The following is a 22,833-nucleotide window of genomic DNA, read 5'->3' on the forward strand; positions in this document are numbered from 1 at the left end:
CCAGCAAGCCTGGGTGGGGGAGGGGAGGGGTGCAGAGCAGCTAAAAATAGCAGCAGCAGCTCAAGTCTCCTTGAGGGGTCAGTGGAGCCCAAGATTGGGGAGGAAGAGAGTGGAACAGGTTCTGGGGAGGGGAGAGACCAGACTGAACTGGGACCTGCTGTGCCTACACCCAGGGCCACAGTCCCAGGGTATAGGGACAGAAGGGTACAGGTATGCAGGGACGTATGGACACAGACACCCAGGGATAGATGGACAAGCCAGGCAGAGATGTATACAGACATGGCTACCTGCATATCTGGGGCTTCCTCTCCCCAAGACCCCCTGGGAACACCAGATGGACCCAGCTGTGCAGCCCCCAATCCCTCAGTCTTCTCTCTTGACTCAACCTTGCTCTGACTTCCAAGGACCCTGCCAGACGGGGTGTGTGTACACCTTGAGTAGAGAAGGCTAAGTCCTCCCCCTGTGTCCCTGCCAGTCTTCTCTGCTCGAGGCCCAGGGCAGGGAAGGACCAGGGAGCGCCAGAGGTAGCATCAGGGATACAGGTGCAACAGAGACTAGGCTGAGGGCACCAGCCGAACCTGAGCAGCAGGCTTCTTCCTAGCCTGGGCTGGCAGGCATGGTGGGGGGATGAGAGGGAGATGGCTGGACCCAGAAGAGCAAGGCTAGGGCTCTGTCAGGAGGTGGAAAGAATGGAGTGGGCGGTGAAGGAAGGTGGACGAGGGGAGGCTGGATAAGCAAATGCACAGATGACCTCTCTCAGGCATGCCTTGTTTGGTCCCACCTTTACACCTTTGCCTGGAGACACCGGGGGCTCTTCTGTCCTCAAAAGAAGGTGACTCCCTCTCCCCCATTTCCTCTAACCAGCCAGAAAATAGGACCTCACAACAAGAGGGAGGCTGCCAGCTGCCAGACCAGATGTTTCCAATCACTAGCACATCCCCTTGCTGGATATAAATGATATCTAAGAATGTCCATCAGAGCAGCAAGCCGGGGTGAAAGCCCTTAGAAGCACTCTAATCCCAACCTTCATCCCTCTACACTGCTAGTCTCAGCTTCCTAGTCAGACCTGGGCCAGCTGGCACTCACTGCCCACCCCTGCCTTGGGAGTCCGGCCCTGGGCTCCTCCGGCTTCTGATACAGCCCCTCCAGTGACCACCTGAAAACCAGCCCCTCCTGCTGCTGGACAGCTCTGGCTATAAGAGGACCCTCCTCTTAAGCGGGGCTTCCAGTTTCTTCCCTGTCACCACCCCTTCCGATTTTCTTCAATCTGGATGCTGTTTTTTGAAAGAGGTGGGACAGGTGCCATGAATTCCCAAGGAAACTGAGGCACAGGAAGGTGACATGATTTGCCCAAGGTCACCCAGCCAGTAAGAGCCAGTATCAGGTTTAAACTCTGGGAGTCCTAGTGCCCTGACCAGCATTCTTCTAATCATGTTCTTCCTTTGGGACTGCCCCCTCCTCCCGGAGGCACAACTTGGCTCTCCAGACTGCATGATATCCCCCCCTCACAGGCTTTGGGGCTCCCTAGGCACCTGCTGGCTGGTGGGACCCAGGCCAGACACTCAGCAGGTGGCTGCCTGGGGCACAAAGGAGCTGGTGCTCAGCTGCTGGGCTGGGAGGGAGAGAGGGAGAAGTTATGGGGTGGGAATGGGGGAGGGATCGGGGCTGAGAGTGGGAGGGGCAGGGTCTGCTTCTGTGCCTTTTATAAGGAGCAAGAATGCAAAGGGGGTAAAACAGCATGCAAATGAGCATCTGTTGGGGGTTGCTCTGTGGTTCAGGCACTTTTCACAGGGGCCCTGCAGTTCTGCCCTTGCAGCACATGACCAGCTGGAAGGAGAGTCCTGAGGGTAGAGAGAGGAGCCCATGGGGAGGGGAGGAGTGGGGGACTGAGGGAGATGCTGAGGTTGATGGGTGCAGGATTCCGGCTGGGCCCCTGGGGGAGGGGAGAGACCCACAGCTTGGATTCTCCAGCACATGTGGTTTGGTGGCAGGAGGGGCCCTGCACCTGCTCTGCCTTCTTGGGGGGTTAGAGAGACACTCAGACCCAGCAAAGATGGAAAGAGTTGTGATGGGGGGCACCAAACAAGGCCTGGCCTAGGGATCCCAGAGGCTCACTGGGCCCTCAAAGACCCAAAAGACGAGCTCTCTTGCTACAGATGAGAAACTGAGGCTCAGAGCAGTCCCTGGCCAGGAATATCTTGTCCTTTTGAAGGTGAGTGGTTGGATGCTGTTTAGCATCTTGTTTGTATCGCATTTAATTAAAATCAGAGAGTCTGTGGTCTAGCTGGGGAGGCAGTCACAGCTGAGTTTATTAAGGCAGCTCCCCCTCCAAAATGAGTTCCTTAAGGGCAGGGATTATGTTGCATTCCTGCCTATTAAAGCACCGGATAGGTGCTGAATAGAGGGTTGTTGAATGGAAAAGGGATGGGTGGATGAAGGATGGATGGATAGGCTAAGTTCCTGATGGGTGGTAGTGTTGAGAGAAGAGAGAGAGCCCTCTGGGCTGGATGATCAGGAAAAGAGGGGGTAGCTGAACTGAAATAAACAGAAGGACCCAGGGATAGCATTCCAGGTATGGAAAAATGGCTGAGCAAAAATGTAGAGGTTGGATTGAACAAGGCATGCACAGGGTCTAGGGTTCACCCTAGCCCCCTCACCCAGTCTCTCCATTGCCCACCTTCCCACACACTCAGTTCCTTGTCATCTCCTGGCAGAGCCCCTTGTCCCTGCTGAGCCCAGCCAGTACCCCTCACCCCTGCCCCTTTCCACCAGCCTGCCAGCCAGCAAGGCTGCAGACTCTGCAGCCTGAGACTCCGGATTGTTGTTGGAGAAGCAGCAGGTTTGTTTACTCCAGAGCCCGCCTGAGAAATCTCAACAATCAATGGCCAACAGCACTGCCGGCGCTGCGGCATCGATCCTCCCCTCCCAGGGCGGGCAGCTGGGTGGCAGGTAGGCAGGTGGAGGGAAGATGTGGCAGGCTTGGTGCCCAGTCCTGTCCAAGATCTGAGCTTCAGGCAAGCTTGGGTCTTCCCCCCTGGGGGCTGGGCCTCAGCAGGGGGGTAGGGGTAGGGAGTAGGTGGGGCAGCCCAGATGCAGGAGAGGAGTGACTCGTATTCTCATTCACCAAGGCTCCTAAAAGATGGGAGAATAAGAGTTACCCAAGGTCACTGGTCTCTGGGCCAAGACTTCAGGGTTCACTTGACTCCCAGTCCCGTGCTCTATACTGGCCTCCAAGTGTCAGAAAAGATGTTTTACTCCTCTGCCCCTAAGGACTGAGCAAGATAAAATGTCCCTAATCTACATCAGTAAGGACTGAGGGTAGACATCAGGAAGATAAACCACTGTCATCATTAGAAACATGCTAGAAGAAAGTTAGGAGCCATTTATGTCTTGGATCTGTCTGACAACATGGGCTTGAACTTGGCATTTTATAAAATGAAGATAATAGCTTCTATCTCATAAAGATGATATGAGGACTAAATGAACTACTGTATATAAAGCAGTACAGTGCCTGGCACATAGTTGGTATCTAATAAATGTTTGCTATTATTGTTGCTGCTATTATTATTATTATTAGGATATTGATACTCTTCTGGGTTCCCATCTGCTTGTACTGAAGCTTTGCCTTAGGGTGGGGGAGTAGACACAGTGCTGGCTGCAGTCAGGTTTTGCAAAATGGTCAGGCACTTTGGAGTAGTCTTATTACTTATTGGCTTTAAGCCCAGGGTAAGTGACTTAATCTCTCTGAAGCTCAGTTTTCCTATCTGTAAAGTGGGGATAACTAGTCTCTTGTATTAAAATAGAAAAGGCTTAAAAATGAAAGACTTGGCCCCTGAGGGTTCTGAGCCAGGCCTCATACCTCAATAACATGTTTGTGAAATGAATGTACCCCAGGGGATGGATACACCGCAGGGAGCACTTTTTCGGAGCTGTGGAAGGTTCCTGGACATGAACTGTGGTGGTCCTGGATGACTCCTCCACTCCCACCTTTTCATTCAAGGGCATGACCAGCTCAGAGCTGCTCCCAAGGTTTCATATTGGTCCTTCCAAGCTCTGTGAGGGTGTCTGAAGCTGAGACGGATGAGGAGGTGATAAAGACAGAAGGCATGGGGTTGCCCCTCCCTTGTCTCAGTCCTTAAGTTCATGCAGGGCACCCCCTCCCAGCCAGCAGAAGTGGTGGGTACATGCTGTGGGAGCGAGTCAAGAAGCCTAGGCTCTGGGCTTAACTCTGCCACTGCCTACCTGCACAGCTCATGAATTTATTCAATGTGTATTTAATGCATGCCATGTGCTAGGCTCTGTGCCACTGGGGACCCAAGCAGTGGTGGCACTAGGGCAGCAGGAGAGAGACTTTAGCCCTCTCAGAATGGCCATCAGCACCCCACCCCCAAGCCACCTCAGGCTGACAGCGTGACAGCTTAATTTGTGGAAGGAAAAAACTAAGTAAAGGCTATAATTTACAGTTGGGATAATTGGCCAACCGTTAGGAAAGGGAAAAAATCCTAACATACAATCTATGTAAAAATAGTGTGCTTGCTACGCAAACTCAGCTTCAAGACACAGTCCCAGCTGCCATGCACCCAGCTCTCCTTTCTAAACAGGCAGCTGACCCTAAACTTCTTCCAAAGAGGAATTCTAGAACTGCCCTGAAATGGAGGGGCTGAGCAAAACAGATTTGGTACCCTTGTTTTTGAGTTCCGTCTTGCTCTTGGAAAGGAGCATCAGGCAAACAGGTGCTCGCGACCCAGCAAGATGGGTAACCTGATGGGGGGAAGCCAGGGGATGGTGGGAGCACGGAAGAATCCCCTGACTCAGGCTGGAGGTCAGGTGAGGCTTCCCCTGAGAAATCATATAGTAGATGCCCTGTAAATATGTGCAGAAGAATTCCATGAAGGGCCAACTAAGCTGGGACCTGAAGCATGAGATAGAGTGAGCCAGGTTGGCCCAGGAGGGGAAAAGAATTTCAGGCAGGAGGAACAGCAAGAGACCAGAAGCTGTTGAAAACATGGATAGTTTGGGGAACTGATTGGCCTGGCTGGGTAAATTGGCTTCCTGCCGGAATTAGTCTGAAAGGGGCCTTGGAGACCTCCTAGTGCCTGCTCCCCACCTCCCAGCTGCTGACTAGGGCTGGTAGCATTGTCTCCTCAACACCAACCCCCCGCCCCCAAGCCTCTAACATACACAGCCTGGCTCTTCCCCCCTGAGAGGAGGCCAGTAAGCTGGGGACCCAGAAATCTGCATGACTTGACAGCCTTTGGAGGCCCTAATGTGCTTCCAGGCTTGGCAACCACCAGTTTGGTGCACCCTTAAATTGAACGCTCCAGGAGGTGGAGACCCACAGAGGACAGAGACATGCCTGAGGACAGACAGGTAGCCTGAGGCGCTTAACCATCTGAAGTGAGAGGTTGCTTCACTAAAGTAATCCTTACCTATAGGCCCTTTTCTACACCCTCTTTCCTATTTGGGGGTTGGGGTACCCAGCTCTAACAGCTCTGCCCAGGTCGGGGCGCAGCATCCCTGAACCGAGCCCACCTGGCAAACGGGGCCTGAAAAGGCTTGGAGGCGCGGACAAGGAGGGTGGGAGGAGGCTGGCACGCTTGGGCACCTAGGGCTGGGTGGAGGGAGGGGCTAAGGAAGGAGGTTTTTTGAAATGCCCTCCACCATTCAGGCAGCCATGGTGGGAGGGGCACAGAAGCTCTAATTAAGCCCAGTTTCTAATTAAACCCAGCCCCTGTGTCTCCTCAATCCCCATTAGCGCCCCATGGTGTCTCCAAGGCATTTTAAGCTGCCACCCTGCTGAGGAGGCTGGGACCGCTGCCAGGGCCTGCCTAGCCTGATGAGCTTAGGCCCGTGAGGGGCAAAAAGCCAACCCAGACTTCCCCTCCAGTCCGTGGCAGTTTCTGGGTCCTCCAGTCTCCTCAGAAAGCCAGGGGAGCCTCCTGCCCGCCATGTCAACCTCTGGGGCTCTGAGTGCAATCTAGACTGTCTCCCACTGAGGCTTGTCTCCAGCACTCCCTTCCTTACCCCAAAGTGCCAGGCTGGGCAACAGGGAGAAGGGCTTGGTGCTAGTTTTGGCTGTAGCCCCCAAACTCAGGAATATTCTGTCAGACTCCAGCACCTACCACAGAGTCTGCGGGAAACGGCAATTACCATTTTATGTTAAGGCAGCCCTGCTTTGTTAACTCTTTCAGCACTAGGGCTCCTGGAGGTCAAGCCTTCCTCCTCTTCTTGCCTCCCAGACACCGTCCCCCAGTTCTTGGCACAGAGAGCAACCCCTACTTGCTGTCCCCTCCTTCACTCTTCCCACCACATACTCCATCAGAGTTCAGAGAGGGGGAGCATCAGGTCCAAGGTCACACAGCCAGAGGAGGCAGCCTCTACCTCTGGAGACCCAAACCCCACCCCAGTTTCTGCTGCTTCCACCTTCACAATCTCCCCAGGCCACATTCACACATGCAGAGTTTAATTAACTTTATTGATATTCAGAAATTAGGAGAATGACTAAAGGTAATTGCTCATTAAAAATCATTAAACTGACACAGCAGGCTCAAGCACATGCCGCCCCTCCCAAACAGCTTTCCTCTCCCCTTGTGGCAGGATCGCTGGGTACCAACTGTGGGTTGAGAGGACCACCGGTGGCTCATGGCGCCCCTCAAGCCTCAGGCCGATCGTGCCCCCGCAGCTGCAGAGGGAATAGGGGACTGAACCCGTGGGGTTGAGCCTGGCCCCGCACGATCTCGCCCTGCCCCTGAAGTCTCCACCTATCCCGCCTCCTGCCACTTCTGGGCCGCTTCCGGCTGCATCCAAGCCTGTGTCTCTCTGCCTAAATGTGAGGAAAGCTGAGGCTCCCCTCTCGAGGCCACGAGGCAGAGGGATGCACCACCCAGCCACAAAGGCTCACAGGCCGAGGTCTTTACTGCTCCGGGCCCGCCTTCTCATTGCTGAAGCCCCCAGGAGCCCTGAGATGGCCAAATGCATTGCCTGCCAGTGAGACCACTCAGTACCCAAACGACTGGGACCTTGCAGCCCCGCTGGGAGGAAGGGGTGTGCCAGGGCTGGCCCAGGTCCAGGCCTTCTCTCCTCAGGCCTGGCACTGCCAGGCTCCTTCCTCTTCTCCCTTGGGGAGTGAAAATAAAGATCTTTCCAAGCAGGCAGACCTCTATCCCACATACCCCTTGGGGGAGAGGTCTCGTGGGCATTGGAGAGGTCCGGGTGGTCAGGGAGGGACACTGGCTGGAGACACACAGACTCTGCCACAGTCTGAACGGTTTCTTCTCAGCTCTCACACCCACAAGCCTAGCGAGGCTCCCCAGGCTCCCGGCCACACCAGCCATCCTCCTGGAGACCCGCAGTCTCACTCCAGCCCTGCAGGGAGCTTTCTGGCAGAGGCTGCACTGCACACTAGCGGCCTTACACACTCTTCACACCACTCACTGCTGAGCCCTCATGCAACAGCCAGACCTTCTGAAGCCCAGACACACTCGGACCCACTACTCCGGACACTCTGGGCCCTGATTACATTCACACACAGAGCCACACACCCACACAGGAGGTTTTGGACTACAGGCCAGGAGGCACACACAGGCCCTGCACCCCAAGGGAGCTGTCCAGCACAAGGACATGGCCCATCGCAAGAAGTGTCCCGAACTCCCAGGGACATTTTCGGACAGCTGGGCCAGGATGCAAGCTTCTCCTCCCCCCTCTCCCTGCCCTGGCCCGGTAGGGCGTTCAGGACTCTTTCCCTCTTCCGCAGTGGGAACGCATGGCACTGAGTTTCTGGAGCCACAAAAGAACCCGGCATGGGCAGCCAGGGAGCAGAGTGAGCACACCTGGCTGCGTGTGACTGGAGCCAGAGGCTCAGAGAGGGGCTTCCACGTCTCTGGGGACGCAGAGCGAAGAAAACCGCGGCCCAGGGGCCCAACCTGGCCCCGTCCCCACCGCCCTGAGCTCCAACGAGGCCTGGAAAGATGAGCGAAGAGGTTAGAAACTCCCACCTTCTCCCCCCTCCACATCATGCCCTACGAACCATACTCCTAGGGATGGCGGGTCCCAACGCCAAGCAACGTTTCGGCGATCACACCAGTCACTGGCTGCAGTGGAAGAAAGACGTGGGTGTCCGTAGTTTTGAGAGCGTTTGTTTGAGCCAGGGCAGGTCCCGCCGAGAGTTGGAAACCTTCCTTCCCCGAGGCACAGAACCCCCATCCTCTCCCTAACATTCCCTCGCTGCCCACTCCATGGCCAAGCTTCTCTCGACCCAGGACCGATGAAGTTGGAGATCTGACTGCAAGCGGGGGACCGAGGACCGCAGGGTGAGGTAGCAGTCCTCCTGCGAAGAGTCTGCGGCCATGGGGTGGGGAGGGGCCGAGCAGGACGGCAGGCAGGGAGGTAGGAAGAGCTCCGGGCGTGTGCAAGAATGGAGGGTGCAAGGAAAGGACTCCGGGGAGGACAGAGTCTCTATCCCAGGACCTCAGCTGTTGCAGCCCAGGGCAGAGTGAGGAGCCTGATAGGGGTACCCGGACCCACCGAGTTTCTCCCTGGAATTGTACTCTAAATCCCGACTCCCGCGTGGCAGCGCCAAGGCGGAGAGAGGTGAGCGCAGTCCCAAATCCGGGTCCGGCCGCCATCCGGCCCCGTCCCTCCGCAGTGAGAGGCCTCGGAACGGGTGGCAAAGTCGAACGAAGTTTGGCGCGCGACAAGCGAGGCGGGACCCTGGGCCGCCAACGGGACCGTCCCGACTCACCGCCCTGTGCTCTGCCCCCCGGCACGCGCCCCAGCGCTCCTAGACGCTTGGAGTGTGGAGAGGTAGCGAGCGGGTGAACGCGTGAGTGTATGCGGGGAGTGGGTGGCGTGATGAATTGCAGCTGAAAAATCCCATTAGATCCGGAGAGATGATTAAAGGCGAGGTCTCGGCCGGGTGCGAATGGCGGGAGCAGCGGCAGCTTCCCGCCCGCGGAGCCCGTGCCCCGCCCGGCTCGGCCGGCGCGGGGAGCAGCGCAGCCGGCGGAGCGCGGTGCCTGGGCTGGGCAGCCAGATGCGCGGAGCTTAGCGCGGGGATGGTCCTCTCTTCCCACCCCTGGGACCCTGCCCCTGCCCCAGTCCTGCCGCCGGACGCCGGGGTCCCTTACCGTGAGCCAGGAGCGCCAGCAGCGAGGGCAGGAGCAGCAGGGCTGCCGGGCGCATGGTGCCGGTAGCGGCCGCGCCCCAGGTCGGGGCCGCGATGGGAGGGCTGGGAGCTCGGCGGGGCTTGGGTGCGGGTCCTGCCGGAGAGAGGGAGCGTGGCCGCAGCCGCCGCCGGCGCCTGACAGAATCAGCACCACGGCCAGCGCCTGGCGTCGGCGCTGGGGATCGCCGCGCTGGGCTGGGGGCGGGGGCGCGGGAGGAGCGGCTTACCGTAAAGTCTCAAGCAAAGGCGCAGCAGACCCGGCGGTGGGAGCACAGGCTCCCACGCCGCCGCCAGCTCAAGGGAAGGACTTCCCTGCTAATGTGGGCACACGGTCCCCGCCCTTCCGCGCTGCCCACGCCCAGCCAAGCCTGCTGCCCTCTCCCCCATTAGCAGCCTGCTGAGGAGGTGGGGTTCTAACCCGATTCTCCGTGAGAGAGCAACCCTCTCACCATCTCTCCCCACCCCATCCTGGTACCTGAAGGCGCCAAGGGTGACCTGGGAAGACGTCCGCGAGTGAGGCAGCTGGCGAGGCCCGCGTGCCCTTGTGGCAGCTCCGTCCTGGGCCTGTAATGAAGATGGCTTTTGAGCGTACAAAGGACAATAATTTATTACTTTGTGTTCAATAAATGCCAGGGCTCCAGGCAGCTGCATCAGCAGCAAACTGTGCTCACAGAAAAGCTTAATTATCCTGATATTATAGTTAAAAGCCAGTGGTACTCGTGTCCTGTGAAGACATTCTACACTTGGCAGGAGCCAACCTGGTGGGAAGCCCTAGGTAATATCCTGGGTCCCCATGCAGCCCTGGATCTCCAGTACCCTGCCTTGGCCCCCCTACAGGACCAGAGAAGCCACAACGCTAGCCAGTGAGAGCAGACCCTTCACACCTATCCCTGCCCAGGTTCCTGGAACTGGTGGAGAAAATGGGACAGGCATGGGGTGTGTGTGAGACGGCATTTCCCTAGGGCTATTTTAGATAGAGACTTGAAGGAGGCCCAGGGGATTAGCCAGGGAGGCTGTACCATTCAAGGGTATAGAAGAACAAGCTTCTAGGACTCTGCTTGGGCTGAGAAGCCCCAGTGAGTCATGGGGCAGCAAAGAGGGCAGTCACATCCCTGAGGCAGATGTTTAGATCCAGAGGTTTTTCTGGCTCCAAGAATGAGCTCACTTGAAGAGCCTCAATGGACAAATGGGACATGACCCTGTGACTGATGTTATTACTCCCTGTAGAGGAAGAGGAGGGCTGAACTTCCTGTGGCCCCCAGGGAGAAGGATAGCTTTCTGTTTAGTTCTTTTCACATGGACTTGGCTCCTCTCCAAAGCTTCCAGACCCTAGTCATTGTCCAATGCTCTTCCTGATCTCATTCTAGAAGCAAGTGGCAAGACTTCTGCTCATTCCTCAGAGTCTTTTTGTCCTTACCACCTCCACAATCTTCCAGCTCTGCTTATCAGATTCTCTCTAGATCCTCTTACTGTGGGCTCTGGGGAGCTACCTTGATCGCTGTAAAGAATTCCAGGCAGCAGACAGGTGGCATGTAGAATTATCTGAGGGAGTCACTGGGAGAGCATTTCTGTACTGTCGTTTCAAGAAGTTGAGAAAAAAGAGGGCAGTAGCAGAAGGATGGCAGAAGGGAAGGGACTTGACAAAAGAATCAGAGGTAGGGAGAGAAAGCCAGGAAAGAAGATGCAGAAGGGAGGGAGGGAGAGGGTTGCCAACAGAGGAGGGAGGTAGAAGGTTTTGTGGATGAGGGTAGTTTGAGGAAATACTGGCAAATGGCATGAGATTCTTCCTTTCCTCCCTGAAGGTATTCCTGAGCTCCTCCTTGATTCCTGGGCTCCTCTGAACTAAGCAGCTTGGGCAGAGGAGGGTGAATCATGACCCAGGGATGAACCTTGTGTGCCAGAATGATTCATGGGGATTTGGAGGCTGGTGGCAGCTGGGCTTCTTGATGAGGTGGGCACTACTCACAAGAAGGAGAAGCTCAGGAACATGTCACATCATGGTTTCTACCGCCTGAACTAACCTAGGCATTCAGGAGGGGGTCCAATAAAGACTACAAACCCCAGAATGCATCACTCTGCCCTGAGCTCAGAGGATGGGTTTGTACTGCATCATGGGAAGAATATGTACCTGGGCTGTCCCTCCCTCCTGAAGACAGTCAACGTGGCCTCTGTGCTATGGGTTCCCAGTTAGGTTGAGGCAGAGCCTGGACCAAATTGGGAAGTAGTAGAGTTTCTGTCAACACCTTGTCTCATGCCCTTCAAGGGGCCCGTTCTCCCCAGATCTCAGCATCACCCACAAATTAAGGACAATAAGATGCCTTAGGGAACATTCAGCTCTATACTACAAGTTTACAGTGCACTCAAGTCATATACACATTTGAAAGTGGCAGCCTGGGGAGACTTGCAAGGCTCCCTTTACTGGTCTCATTTCTCCTCTTCATTCTGTGTCCTCCACCTGGCTCCTTACCCCGAGAGGATCTTGGGCTTCCTTGTCTATGTAATTGATTGCTTGTCTTCTCTACTAGCTGTCAACTCTGTGAAGGTTCAGAACATGTCTGTCTCTTCAAATCTCAACCTAGCCCAGTGCCCCACACATAGTAGATGTTTAATAAATATTTGTGAATAAATAATGGCATGCCCAAGGCAGGTCATTGGTGCGAAATTAGTGCTGTGAGATAATGGAGAGGGGACAATTGCTTTTGAGGGGGAGGGGAGGTCATTGAAAGTTTCACACAGCAGATGGGTTGACTGAAATCAGTCTTTTTTAGTTTGCTTTTGGCCACACCATGCAGCTTGTGGGATCTTAGTTCCCCCGACCAGGGATTGAAACCGTGCCCCCTGCAGTGGAAGCGTTGAGTCCTAACCACTGGACAACCAGGGAATTCCCTGAAATCAGTCTTAATTATGCTTTAGGTTTCAGTCAGGGGAGAGGAAGAAGGAGGGCATCCAAAGTGGAGGGAGTGACTTATGCAAATGCAAAGTGGTGGAAATTGCAAGATGGTGTGGGTTCAGGGAGAAGACTGGTTCTGGTGGAGCAGGGAGTCTCTGCAGGGATGTAGAAGGAAGGGTTGGAGCAGGCTGGGGCCAGGCTTTGTGTTCATCTGAGCCATAGGACATCCTTAGTGACTACATGGAAGGGGTTACCCCATCACAAAGATATTGGCACCCAAACAAGGGAGTCCAGAATTATTAAGCTGGGTTTTCAAGCACCATGGCTAGTGATAGGAACTGAGGGGTTCACTGCTGACTCAGAAGGTAGGGGAAGGGATCTGAGTTACAATGGCTGCATTAGGACTGAGAGCCAGAGAGAGGGAGGAAGGGGCTTTCCAACCTCAGGGACCCTCATAACTTCTGCCCAGAGAGTGCCAGACATCCAGCACACACCCTGGAGAAGCCAGCCTCACGTCCCCACTTCCAAACAGCCCATCAATTTGCGGGATCACAGGCACATTGGTGACTTATTTTGAAGTCTCTGCCTGGATGACACTTGCTTTCTGAGTGAAAGGAGAAGAAAATTAGTCTCCTCCAAGACAGCTTTCAAACCAGAGCTACATCTTCCATGGAGCCAAGGGGTTTTTGGGGTTTCAGGGAAGCAGGAGCAGGGGCTACCACCTCACTCCAGAGACTCCCAGGGGCACACTGCTGCCTGTTCACCTCAAACCACTCCTCAGAGGGGGCTCCGAGACCCTGCAGCATCTGGAACCGTCTGGGGTGCCACAGCTCCAGCCAGGCTTCCTGGAGTATCCAAAGTCAACCTTTTGAATTTAGGGGCAGAAGGAGGGCTCTGCTCTCATAAATGGGAGTCCTAACTCCTGAGTATTTGCTCCCACTCCAGGAGCAGGACCAGATCAGCTTTTGCAAGAGCCCAGGGTGGGTAGAGACAGCAGCAGAAGGGGGTTTGATGTGAGCTGCTTTCCATCGCCAGACCGAGGCCTCCAGCCAGCCCACCACTCCCAGCCAAAGCCTTTGATCCTCCACAGCTCCATAAATGTTTAATGCCACTGGTTGGGCAGAAATGAGGCAGGTGCTGAAACAGAGAGACTGGGGAAAGGACTTAAGATCCATGATGTTGGCTACATTATTTTCACGTAGGAGCCCTGGGATGGGGGGAGGAGGCCTTCCCCCTCCATATGATTGAAGTCCCAGGATTCAAGTTTGTGGCTATAATAAAGGAAACTCTAAAAACCCACCAATGGGTTGAAAATAAAATGAATAATCAATTGCAGAAGCCCAATCCCCGGTTTGATTGAAGGAGAAAGATGGACAGTTAAATGACAATCAAATGCAAATACAGCTCAACAAACACCACAGCAATTACCAGGCACAGGGACCACATGGTGCTTGCAGGCAGCAGGGGTTGGCAATTTGGAAGCCTGGGCCTGTGCGGAGGTGATGGGTGTGAGGCCATTTTAATGGACAGTTAAATAGATGCAAACCCTCCCCATATCTACTTTGCATACACTGCTAATGAGTGGGGAACTGGAATTCTGGCATCCAGAGGGAGGTTGTATCACCTTCTGTGGCTGCCTCTGCGTCATTTCAGAATGGAAGAGGACCCGAGTGCCTGGGAGGTGAGACCAGAGTGGGCCCTTGGATCAGAGGACCTTGACATGGTCACTCTAGTCTCATCGGATTCTTCACACCAGCTGGTGCTGAAGTGTTGAGGGTTGAAATTGAAGGGAGCCTGTGGGGTCCTCTGGGAAAGGGCTCAAGGTGCTGGTCTTCCAACAGCTGAAAGGCCCTCGGTGAGAGTGGCCTTCTCTTCTAGATTTGCATAATGCTTTGCATCTCATTTGAATGCTATTAATTTGGTGTTAGGCTAGGTTGGCACCGTGTAGAAAAGAGAACAGCTGGCTTTCTCCCTCCCCTCTGTACCCTGAGGCTCACCCTGAGCATAGCCCTCCCTAACTTGGGGGATGAGACCTCCACTTCCACCACCCCTCAATGTTCCCTGGTACTTGGAGAGTCTCTTGGTGAAGCCAACTCCTAAAAGCCAAGGCTGCCTGGGCAGTGCGGCCACCTGCAGAGTTATGCAGAAGGAAGAAGAAAGAGTCCCCCAAGGTTGTCCTCACCAGACCCAGAGAAACCTTGGGAGTATGCTGGCAGCCTTCTTCTCCCCAAGCAATCAAGGCGGCTTGGCTTGGAAAGGGTCCAAAGATAATAACCCAGAAAGGGAGGGAACAAAGACAGGTGATAATCCCAGAGAAATATAGAGGGCTCTAGAAATAAAATGCTCTGAACTCCATATTTCTAGTGCTTGAACTTACATTAAATACATCTGTCCAGAGGCATTGGGTTTACAGTGGTGTGGCTCAGGCTGGAGACCTGGTACCAGGATGATGACCATGTGATGAGGGAGTGGGTCACGGGTGGGGGGGCGGTGAGCTCCTGAGAAAGGGGGAGGAGGCCCCACATGCATTGTGTGGGCTGCTCCTGTCAGGTGGGCCTCAGGGTGCTACTGTGAGCTGGGGGTGTGGGAGGAAGGAACAAAGTTTCCAGGCTGCCTGGGATGCCCCTCAAAGGCAACTTAGTTCTTTCCTATGTGGAGCCAGCTAGAGTGCCCCACCTGCTTCTTACCTGGGTTGGCCTGACCTGGAATCTACGTCAGTAGTAGACAGAGAGTATTTATGCATAGGACAAGCAAGGAGGAGGTACCAACTGACCAAATGCTGGTCTCCTTTTGTCAGGGAGAGCCCTTCTACCCAACAGAATCCCAAGGCCAGCTCCACCTACCTCTGGGGACTAGGACAGGATGGGAGAGGCATGAACCACTTTCCTGACCTCATGCCCTTGCCCCTGACAGTACTTACCCTGGGTCATGCCATGGCTGGGGGTGGAAGAATGCCTCCCACCCTTTTTTTTAATGCCTGAGATAAGATTAGGGGGTTGCTTTGAATAATGTGAGAGGATAATTGAGTTTTCCCCTTTAAGCAAACCCAGGCATGAAGCTTTGGAGTTACATAAAGGACGGGCTCATAGCTGGTTCATATTTTACAGAAGGCCTTTAAGTATTTCCTCTTCAAAAAGATTGCCACATGCATTTAAAGCAGATTTATGAAAATTTGGTATGTTCCCCATTTTTTTAGAAGTTAGCCCTGAATCCAGTGGGCTGTACTTCACCTCTAAAAATAAGAATAACAGCACCATTTATTATTTACTATTACTGGGCATTGAGCTGGGGAATTTATATCCTCACAGCAACCCTATGAAGTAGGTACTGTTATTGTCCCCACTGTACAGATGAGGAAACTGAGGCTCTGGGAGGCTAAGTGATTTGTAGCTAGTTAGTAGGTCCAACCAAAATATACAGAATACCAAGGCAGAGCAGAAAGCTATAGATGCCAGTGGGCCTTTGCAGGAGCAGGTGTGCAAGGGATCTCAGGTTCACTGGACCTCTGACCGCTGCCCTGGTCTCACCTCCAGGAGGTCTATGCCCAGATGTTCTCCTCTGGTGCAGTCCGTGGATGGTGGGCCACATGGAACAGGCAGGGCAGGGCTGGTTACTTATCAACTTATTCTTTAGACAAATATTAAGTATCCACTGTGCTAAGTGATGGGGATAAAAAGGTGAGTGAAAACAGACATTGCCCCAGCCTGCTCAGAGCTCACTGTCTAGAATGGGAGACCTTGTGCAGAACCACCTGATTAAATGCAAAGCTACAATGTAGCAGATGCTCAGGAGAGGTTCACAGGGCTGTGGAGGACCACACTGGGGACCTGACCTAGTCAGGGAAGGCTTCCTTGAGGAGGTAGTGATTGAATACAAATTCAAAGGACAAGTATGAGTTATTTGATTGAATAGGGATGGGAAGTATGTTCCATGCAGAGGCAACAGCATGTGCAAAGTCCTGTGGTAGGCAGGACTAAGAGACGGTTAGTGTGGCTGGATGATAGAGAAAAAGAAGTGGGGGGTGGGATGCAGCTAGAGAGGCAGGCAGGTGTAGAGCTCCAAAGCTCAGGGGGCTGCACATGACCTCTAGGCTCCCCATCTGCCCATCTGTCCAGGCATTCATCTGTCCATGCATTCATTCTGCCTTCCTCCAACCTCCTACCCAGTTCATTCATCACCCTCTCACTCGTTTGTTTACTGAATGTGGGAACGTTTATTGTGGCAGAACCTTAGTGGCCTGTTGGAAAGGCAGAGCTCCCAGTCCAGGGAGGGGAGATAGAGAGTCTCAACACACTGAAACACAGCATGTCCATTTGTACAAGGTGCTTCAACAGGGCAATGAAAGCCCTAGAGGCTAAGTGTCTCCCATGGTTCAAGCTTCCTAAGGCAAAGCAACATCATCCTCTCCAGGGAGATCTTCCAGCCACACAGTTCCTCCTGGCATCTATCTCATTCCTTTGAGAGCCCCAAGGTGGGGAGTGTTTCTGATGTCCCTTTTCATTGGCCCTTCTTTTGGGTTCTTAGGCATCTCGGTCCCAGGAGAACACAGGGAAGCTTGGTCAGGTCTCCCTCAGATATCAGAATCCAGTTCCAGACACTACCTTTTCTGGGCATGAAAATAGGACAGAAATCCCAAATGTCCCTTAATTCCAGCCATGCACTCCCACCCTTCACTCCTCCTTGAACTACTTGTCCTCTGCTTGTGACATCACAATGGTCTCTATGGCAACCAATTGTGAGGTCACCAATCTTTAAAGCAACAGAATGTGCAGGGCCAGAGAATGGCCTGGAAGAGAGAGGGAGCAGGCAAAATGCGGGCTTGAGAGGGAAACCAGCTCCCACTGGGAAAGCACAAGGCCACCCAAGACCTATGGGAGGGAGGAGGATTCCACTTCTAGTCCATCTGCAGGGGGGTAAAAACAGCTTCTTGACTTTGCCCCTCACTGAAAACTTCTACACTGACAATCAGCCCCTCTGAAATTGCCTGTGAAGGGAGAACTTCATCTAATCCCACTCAGATGAGCTGTAGAAATTGATGGGACACGGTGAGCAGCATCCTGGGATCACTGAGGTGGCCCCATGTACCACTGGGAAGTGGAGGTAGGCGTGATTCTGGTCTCAGCCCCACTGGCCCAGAGGGGCTGGCCAAGACCTGGCCCGTGTTGGAGCCTTGATTTCCTTATCAGGGAAGGAGTGAGGATGTGAAGGTGCTAAGGAGCTCTGTTTCTTCACTTATAGGATAAGCAACTGATTCGCTTAATGCTGTTGGGCCTGCCCTCCATCTTCTGAGTGAGTGGGGGAAAGGAAGTCACTGGTACTTCTTGGGTAGGGCTGGGCAGGCCTGCTGGCTCCTCTGAGATCATGTTAGTGGTTTGCAAGAACAAGGCCTTCTGGAAAGGAAGACTGCTCATCAAGAGGCTGGGGGGCATCCTGAACAGTGCCCAGGCTTCAAAGTCAGGTCTGGGTTCAAATCATCCCAGCCTTTTGCTTGCCTTGGGCAAGTCTCTGAGCCCCTCTGGGCTTCTACTTCTTTACATAAGGAAGATAAGGGACTTCCCTAGTGGTCCAGTGGCTAAGACTCCATGCTCCCAATGCAGGGAGCCCGGGTTTGATCCCTGGTCGGGGAACTAGATCCCACATGCCGCAACTAAGAGTTCACATGCTGCAACTGAAGACCCCGCATGCCGCAACTAAAGATCCCGCGTGCTGCAATGAAGATCCCACATGCCGCAACTAAGACCCGGCACAGCCAAATAAATAAATATTTTTTTAAAAAATGAAGGAAGGTGATGCTACTTGCCTTTCAGAGAAATATTCAGTGAGATAACCTGTAGGAGTGCTTGGCACATAGTAGGTGCTCAATAAATGCTCATTATATTTTTCTATCCCCTCAGCCCTTAGCCTAGGGTTTTGCATATTATATGTGCTTCATTAATGCTTGTGACTATAAGTGCAGCGTGAGGAATAGAGGCAGTGTTTAGAGCAAGGGAAGTCAGTGGATCTGGGTTCAAATCCCGATCCTTACCAGCTGTACGCTTTCAAGCAAATCACCTTACCTTTTTGTGCCTCAGTTTCCTTAACTATAAAATGGGAACTAGTGATAGTATTGTCCTCATAGGGGTGCTTAGGACTAAATGAGACAAGGAGAGAGAAAGCCTGGCACTCATTAAGTGCACAGTGGCTGGTGGTGATTGTGCTCAGTCTTGAGTAGAGCTGTTTCTGAACATGCTGCACAGTTTCTGTTCACTGTCAGCTTGAAGGGAACGCTAGTAAACCTGTGGGATGTCTGGAACTAGAGAGTGAGTGAGCCTCAAGACAGGGACATAGGATGGCAGCCTCCCCAGGAAGGGGTCACCACTTCCTGTTTGGATTCCCTTGGTGTGGACACTCAGGACTGCTGCCCAGTTCATGCCAGTCACAGGGGCTGGGTCCCCAGCTGGGCTCCATGAAATGAGGGCTGGGCTGTGTCTCACTCATCTGCGAAGCCCACGCCAAGGCCTGGCGCATGGCAGAGGCTCAGCAGCAGTTCAGGTGAACTGAGTTAGATGATGTCTATCATGTTCCGGCTAACATACAGTCTGCGCACACCCCTTGCCAGGCTCTGTTCTAAACATTCTGCATGTCATTGATCCTCACAGCAACTTTTAAGGTAGATGCTATTATCCATTTGTAAAATGAGGAAACAGAAAGGCTAAGTAACCTGCTCAAGGTCACACAGCTAGTAAGCAACGATGGGGCTGGGATTTAAACCAGGCTACCTGGCTCTAGAATCTGAGCTCTTAACTCCCATGTTACCCCCAGCCTCATGGGCCCTGCCCAGCCATTTTGCCACATCTGCCACCACGAATTTCCTCCCCCAGCTCTCCCTCCCATCCCTCTCTTCTTCCGGCTGAGCCTGGGCCCAGTGCAGCCCAAAGAATGCAAATTCTCCCACCACCCGCCTCGCCTCAGCCATCTCCCTCCCCCTCTGCTGAAATAAAGCTGCGGCTGCCACTGCCACAGCTGAAGCCGTCACCACCAGATCCTTTGCTTATTTCAAGTCCTCCTAAAGCATGTCGAGTTCTTAACTTATTAAAGATAAGCACATGGATATAGGGAGCAAATCTCTTTATTTATGACATAATCTCCAGCCCGAAAAAGCGGCAGGAACAGTGTTGCTTATATTAGGGAACCAATAGGAAAAAAATCAATTAGATCCGCCAGAGCGTTTCGCTATTAACTTTCTTCTGATGTTTCTCTTAAGGCTGGCCATGGGGGTCTCCACCAGCAGCCGAGCTGGAGGAAAGAGGAGAGCTTTGTAGGAACAGAGGCAGGAATGTCACAAGGAAGGCAGTAGGCCAGGCTCCCAGACAGACACGGGAGTCTCTCCATCCAGGGTCTCCTTCACCGCTTTCCAAATCTCAGCCAGGAAGTCCTTATGTTGATTTGACCTCCATGTTTCTTGCTGCAGTTTCAGCTGGTGTCTTCAGGGGCAGTGGGAGTCAGCTGGTTATTCTTTGCTTCTTGCAGACCAGAACCACGAAGTCTAATCACATTTCTGCTAGATCCTTTGAGGGCAGGATCCTCTTCTTCCTGGAAGAATGTTATTCTGGAGGGGCTCTTGTGGACTGAGTTTTAGCATAGTTGTCTTCTGCTGGGTAACCCTGCCTGGGACCTGCGCCCACTCCACGAGGTCCTTACATCCATCTGCCTGCCTTCCAAGCTGTCTCCCAGAGAGCGGGCTCTCCCTAACCCCTGAGAGCCTCCAGCAAGTGGGATGTCCTGCTTCCCATAGTAACCCAGGTCTCCTCAAAGCAATCATGGCTTCTTTCCTAATTCTTCCTCAGGGCCAGGCGTGTAACAGGTGCTCAGTAAATATCATAGAATTAATAATTATTATAATAATAACTCTACTGACCAAATGCTCACTCTGTCAAGGCTGAGAAGGGCAGGTGCTTTGTTACCCAAAGTAGGACCGTTTGCTTCTCCCTGAACCAGCAGATAGCCCAGAAGAGGCCTTAAGTTTTGTTTTGTCTTATTTTTTTGGCCAAGAATAGCAGTAGCAGCAGCTCTGAGAAGTTAAGTATTATAATCCCCAATTTACAGAGGAGGAAAGAGACTCAGAAATAACTTGTCCAGGCTAATAAGTGAATGAAATGCTCTATCGATCCACTTTCGGTCATTAGTAAGTCCTTCTTGAGGTCTAACCTAAATCTTGCCTGTTTCAGCAGCACCAGTTCCTTCTCTGTCCCATGGAAGCAGAGAACAGCATCACCATCCATGCAAACTTCCCTCAGTTTAGGAGTGTCCACCAGCTTTTTGTACAGGTTGACCCACAATGAATATTAAACACCAAACTTCACAGAGGCCAGCCCTGCAGGGCAAGCAACGAACCAACCTTCCTCATGCCTGTTCATTATTATAATTAATATTGAACCAGAGTTGGCGGCGACCCTGTTCATTATTATAATTAATATTGAACCAGAGTTGGCGGCGACCTCGCCCTCACCAGGTATTTGGGCTATTTTAGAAGCTTATTCAGATCAATGACAGACAGCTCCAAATAGATAAACTCCTCGCCATCTAGACGAATCAATTGCAACACTGTCGTCACAACAAGCCCAAGAAATTGATCTGATTTCAGGCGACATGGTAACTCAGCGCTGGGCAAGCTGGTTTTAATTTCCCCGTGGCCGAGACCAGCTTCCTCTGCTCACTGAAGCACTCCTCTTTCCCAGCTGGTGTTTCATGCACACAGGTGTCCAGGGTCCTTGAAGAGCTCAGGTCAAGGGGGCAGTCGTATGGAGGACAGGGTGACTGGGAGGCTGTGTGACCTTGTGGAAGGCTCTTGAACCCCGAGACCCAGGAGGAGCTGACTCAGACCTGCTGCTGGGAACCTCGTTTTGCTGGCTTCAGCTCCGATTTTCCGCTGCCCCTTGCAAAAACCAAGCCTGGAGGCCTTTCTGGGCTGCCTCCCAAATTGGGAATCACAGAGGTAGTCTGCCTATTTCAGACACTAGGATAACTGCCCTTCTTGGTCTTGGAGATGGAGTTTGTCTAGCAGGGCAGCAAAAAAGCTCACCCGTACAGACACAGCCATTTATTGGGTGCTTACTTTATACCCAGGGAGTAAGCTTAGAACTTTACACCCCTCATCTTCTTAACCCGCACAACAGCCCAAAGAGAGGAAACAATTTCCACATTTTGTAGAAGAAAAAACCAAAACTCAAAGAGGTTAAGTAACTTGTTCTGGGTCAGACAGCTTGTAAGCGATGGAGCCTGGATTTGAACCAAGGTCTATTAGACCCCCTTCCCTAAGCCTTAGCCACCACTCTGTCCTAAACATACCATCAGAGATCCCCTCATTCTCCCCCTGCCTGAATCCTGTCTGGTTAAATGAAGCCATTCCTCTTCCCCCAGCCTGCCAGGGAAGGGAGCCTCCCCAGAATTCTCACGATCAGCAATTATTCCCTGAACTTTCACCTGATGCTGCAGGTACTGAGCTGAGGGTGTTGAGGAGATGAGTCAGGAGGCCAGCTGGCCAGCTGCCTGCACCTCAGCTTTTACTCCCCTCCTCTCCCCAACCGTGTTAGTCTATCTAGGTGGTGAGGCATGGGGCCTGGGACAGGCAGCACGGTGTTGGGAGATGTGACTTTGGAGTCAGCTGATCTGGGTTCAAATTCTAGCCCAATCACTATAGTCCAATACCCTGGGCAAGTCTCTTAACCTCTTGGAACTTCTCTTATCCAGTCTCTACAGTGGAGATACTATTACCCAAATCACAGGTTGTGAGGATTAACATGAAACACTGCAGGTGGAATACCTAGGAGTGCCCGGCATGCAGCAGGTGCTCAACATGTATTGGGTCCTTTTCCCCTTCTCTTGCGCCTCCTCTTTCTGGAACCCCATGTCTTGGGTGCCCAGTTCTGAATGGCCAAGGTCAGGGCTTTAAAATATATTTTAGCTAAGAAACTCTTTAAAATCAGGAGATAGGGGCTTCCCTGGTGGCGCAGTGGTTGAGAATCGGCCTGCCAATGCAGGGGACACTGGTTCGAGCCCTGGTCCGGGAAGATCCCACATGCTGCAGAGCAACTAAGCCCGTGTGCCACAACTACTGAGCCTGTGCTCTAGAGCCCGCGAGCCACGACTACTGAAGCCTGAGCGCCTAGAGCCCTTGCTCCGCAACAAGAGAAGCCACCACAATGAGAAGCCCGCGCACCACAACGAAGAGTAGCCCCTGCTCTCCGCAACTAGAGAAAAAAAACCCGTGCACAGCAACAAAGACCCAACGCAGCCAAAGATAAATAAAATAAAAAATAACTAAGTTTAAAAATCAAATCAAATCAAATCAGGAGACAGGTAATGAGGAAGGTAAGGATACAAACACATAAAAAGGGAGTTGGTCAGATAGCGATGGGGGCTGGGAGCCCTGCTGCTCCACGCCTTCCCTCACCCCCAGCCCCATAGTAGCCCCCCAGGGGCTGTGACTGAGCCCTGAGCCCGGCTGATTTTCTGCCTCCAACACTATCTCTCAGCCACCAGCTACCTTGAGCCTGTTTGGATTTAGAACAATTTAGGTGCTAAGCGGGCAAAGCTACACCAACCATATCTACCTCCTTTGGGGGTTGGGATTGGGCATTGCAGCTGGGGAGGGCTTGGGTCTGCGGGCCAGATGGCCCTGGATTGTGAAGGGGGTCTTCTGTCTGTCCTGGGGAGCAAAGGGCGTGAGCTGAATCTTGTGGGGGTGGATGCCTGTTCATCAGGCTCAGCATCTTACGTCTTCCCTGAGGGAGGCAGGGAT

At 53.1% G+C, this 22,833-nt stretch overlaps 1 protein-coding gene across 5 annotated transcripts in view; it reads right to left on the minus strand.

Annotated features, from left to right (window-relative positions):
* The window catches only part of SEZ6 (seizure related 6 homolog), a 98,064-nt gene that overhangs the window by 34,733 nt on the left and 40,498 nt on the right, over positions 1 to 22,833 (minus strand). For 3 of the 5 annotated variants that reach the window (XM_082372696.1, XM_082372695.1, XM_082372694.1), the window contains exons 2-3: positions 9,639 to 9,727; positions 9,126 to 9,257 (exon numbers count right to left, since the gene is read on the minus strand). The exons of 1 other annotated variant lie outside the window; for it this stretch is intronic. In XM_082372696.1, the coding sequence (XP_082228822.1) occupies positions 9,126 to 9,180 (55 nt within the window). In that variant the 5' untranslated portion in view covers positions 9,181 to 9,257; positions 9,639 to 9,727. The remainder of the gene's footprint in view (positions 1 to 9,125; positions 9,258 to 9,638; positions 9,728 to 22,833) is intronic. One more of the 5 variants, XM_082372697.1, reaches the window with a different exon arrangement.

This window comes from Balaenoptera borealis, assembly GCF_965194805.1.
Source record: "Balaenoptera borealis genome assembly, chromosome: 20".
Classification (NCBI taxonomy): domain Eukaryota; kingdom Metazoa; phylum Chordata; class Mammalia; order Artiodactyla; family Balaenopteridae; genus Balaenoptera; species Balaenoptera borealis.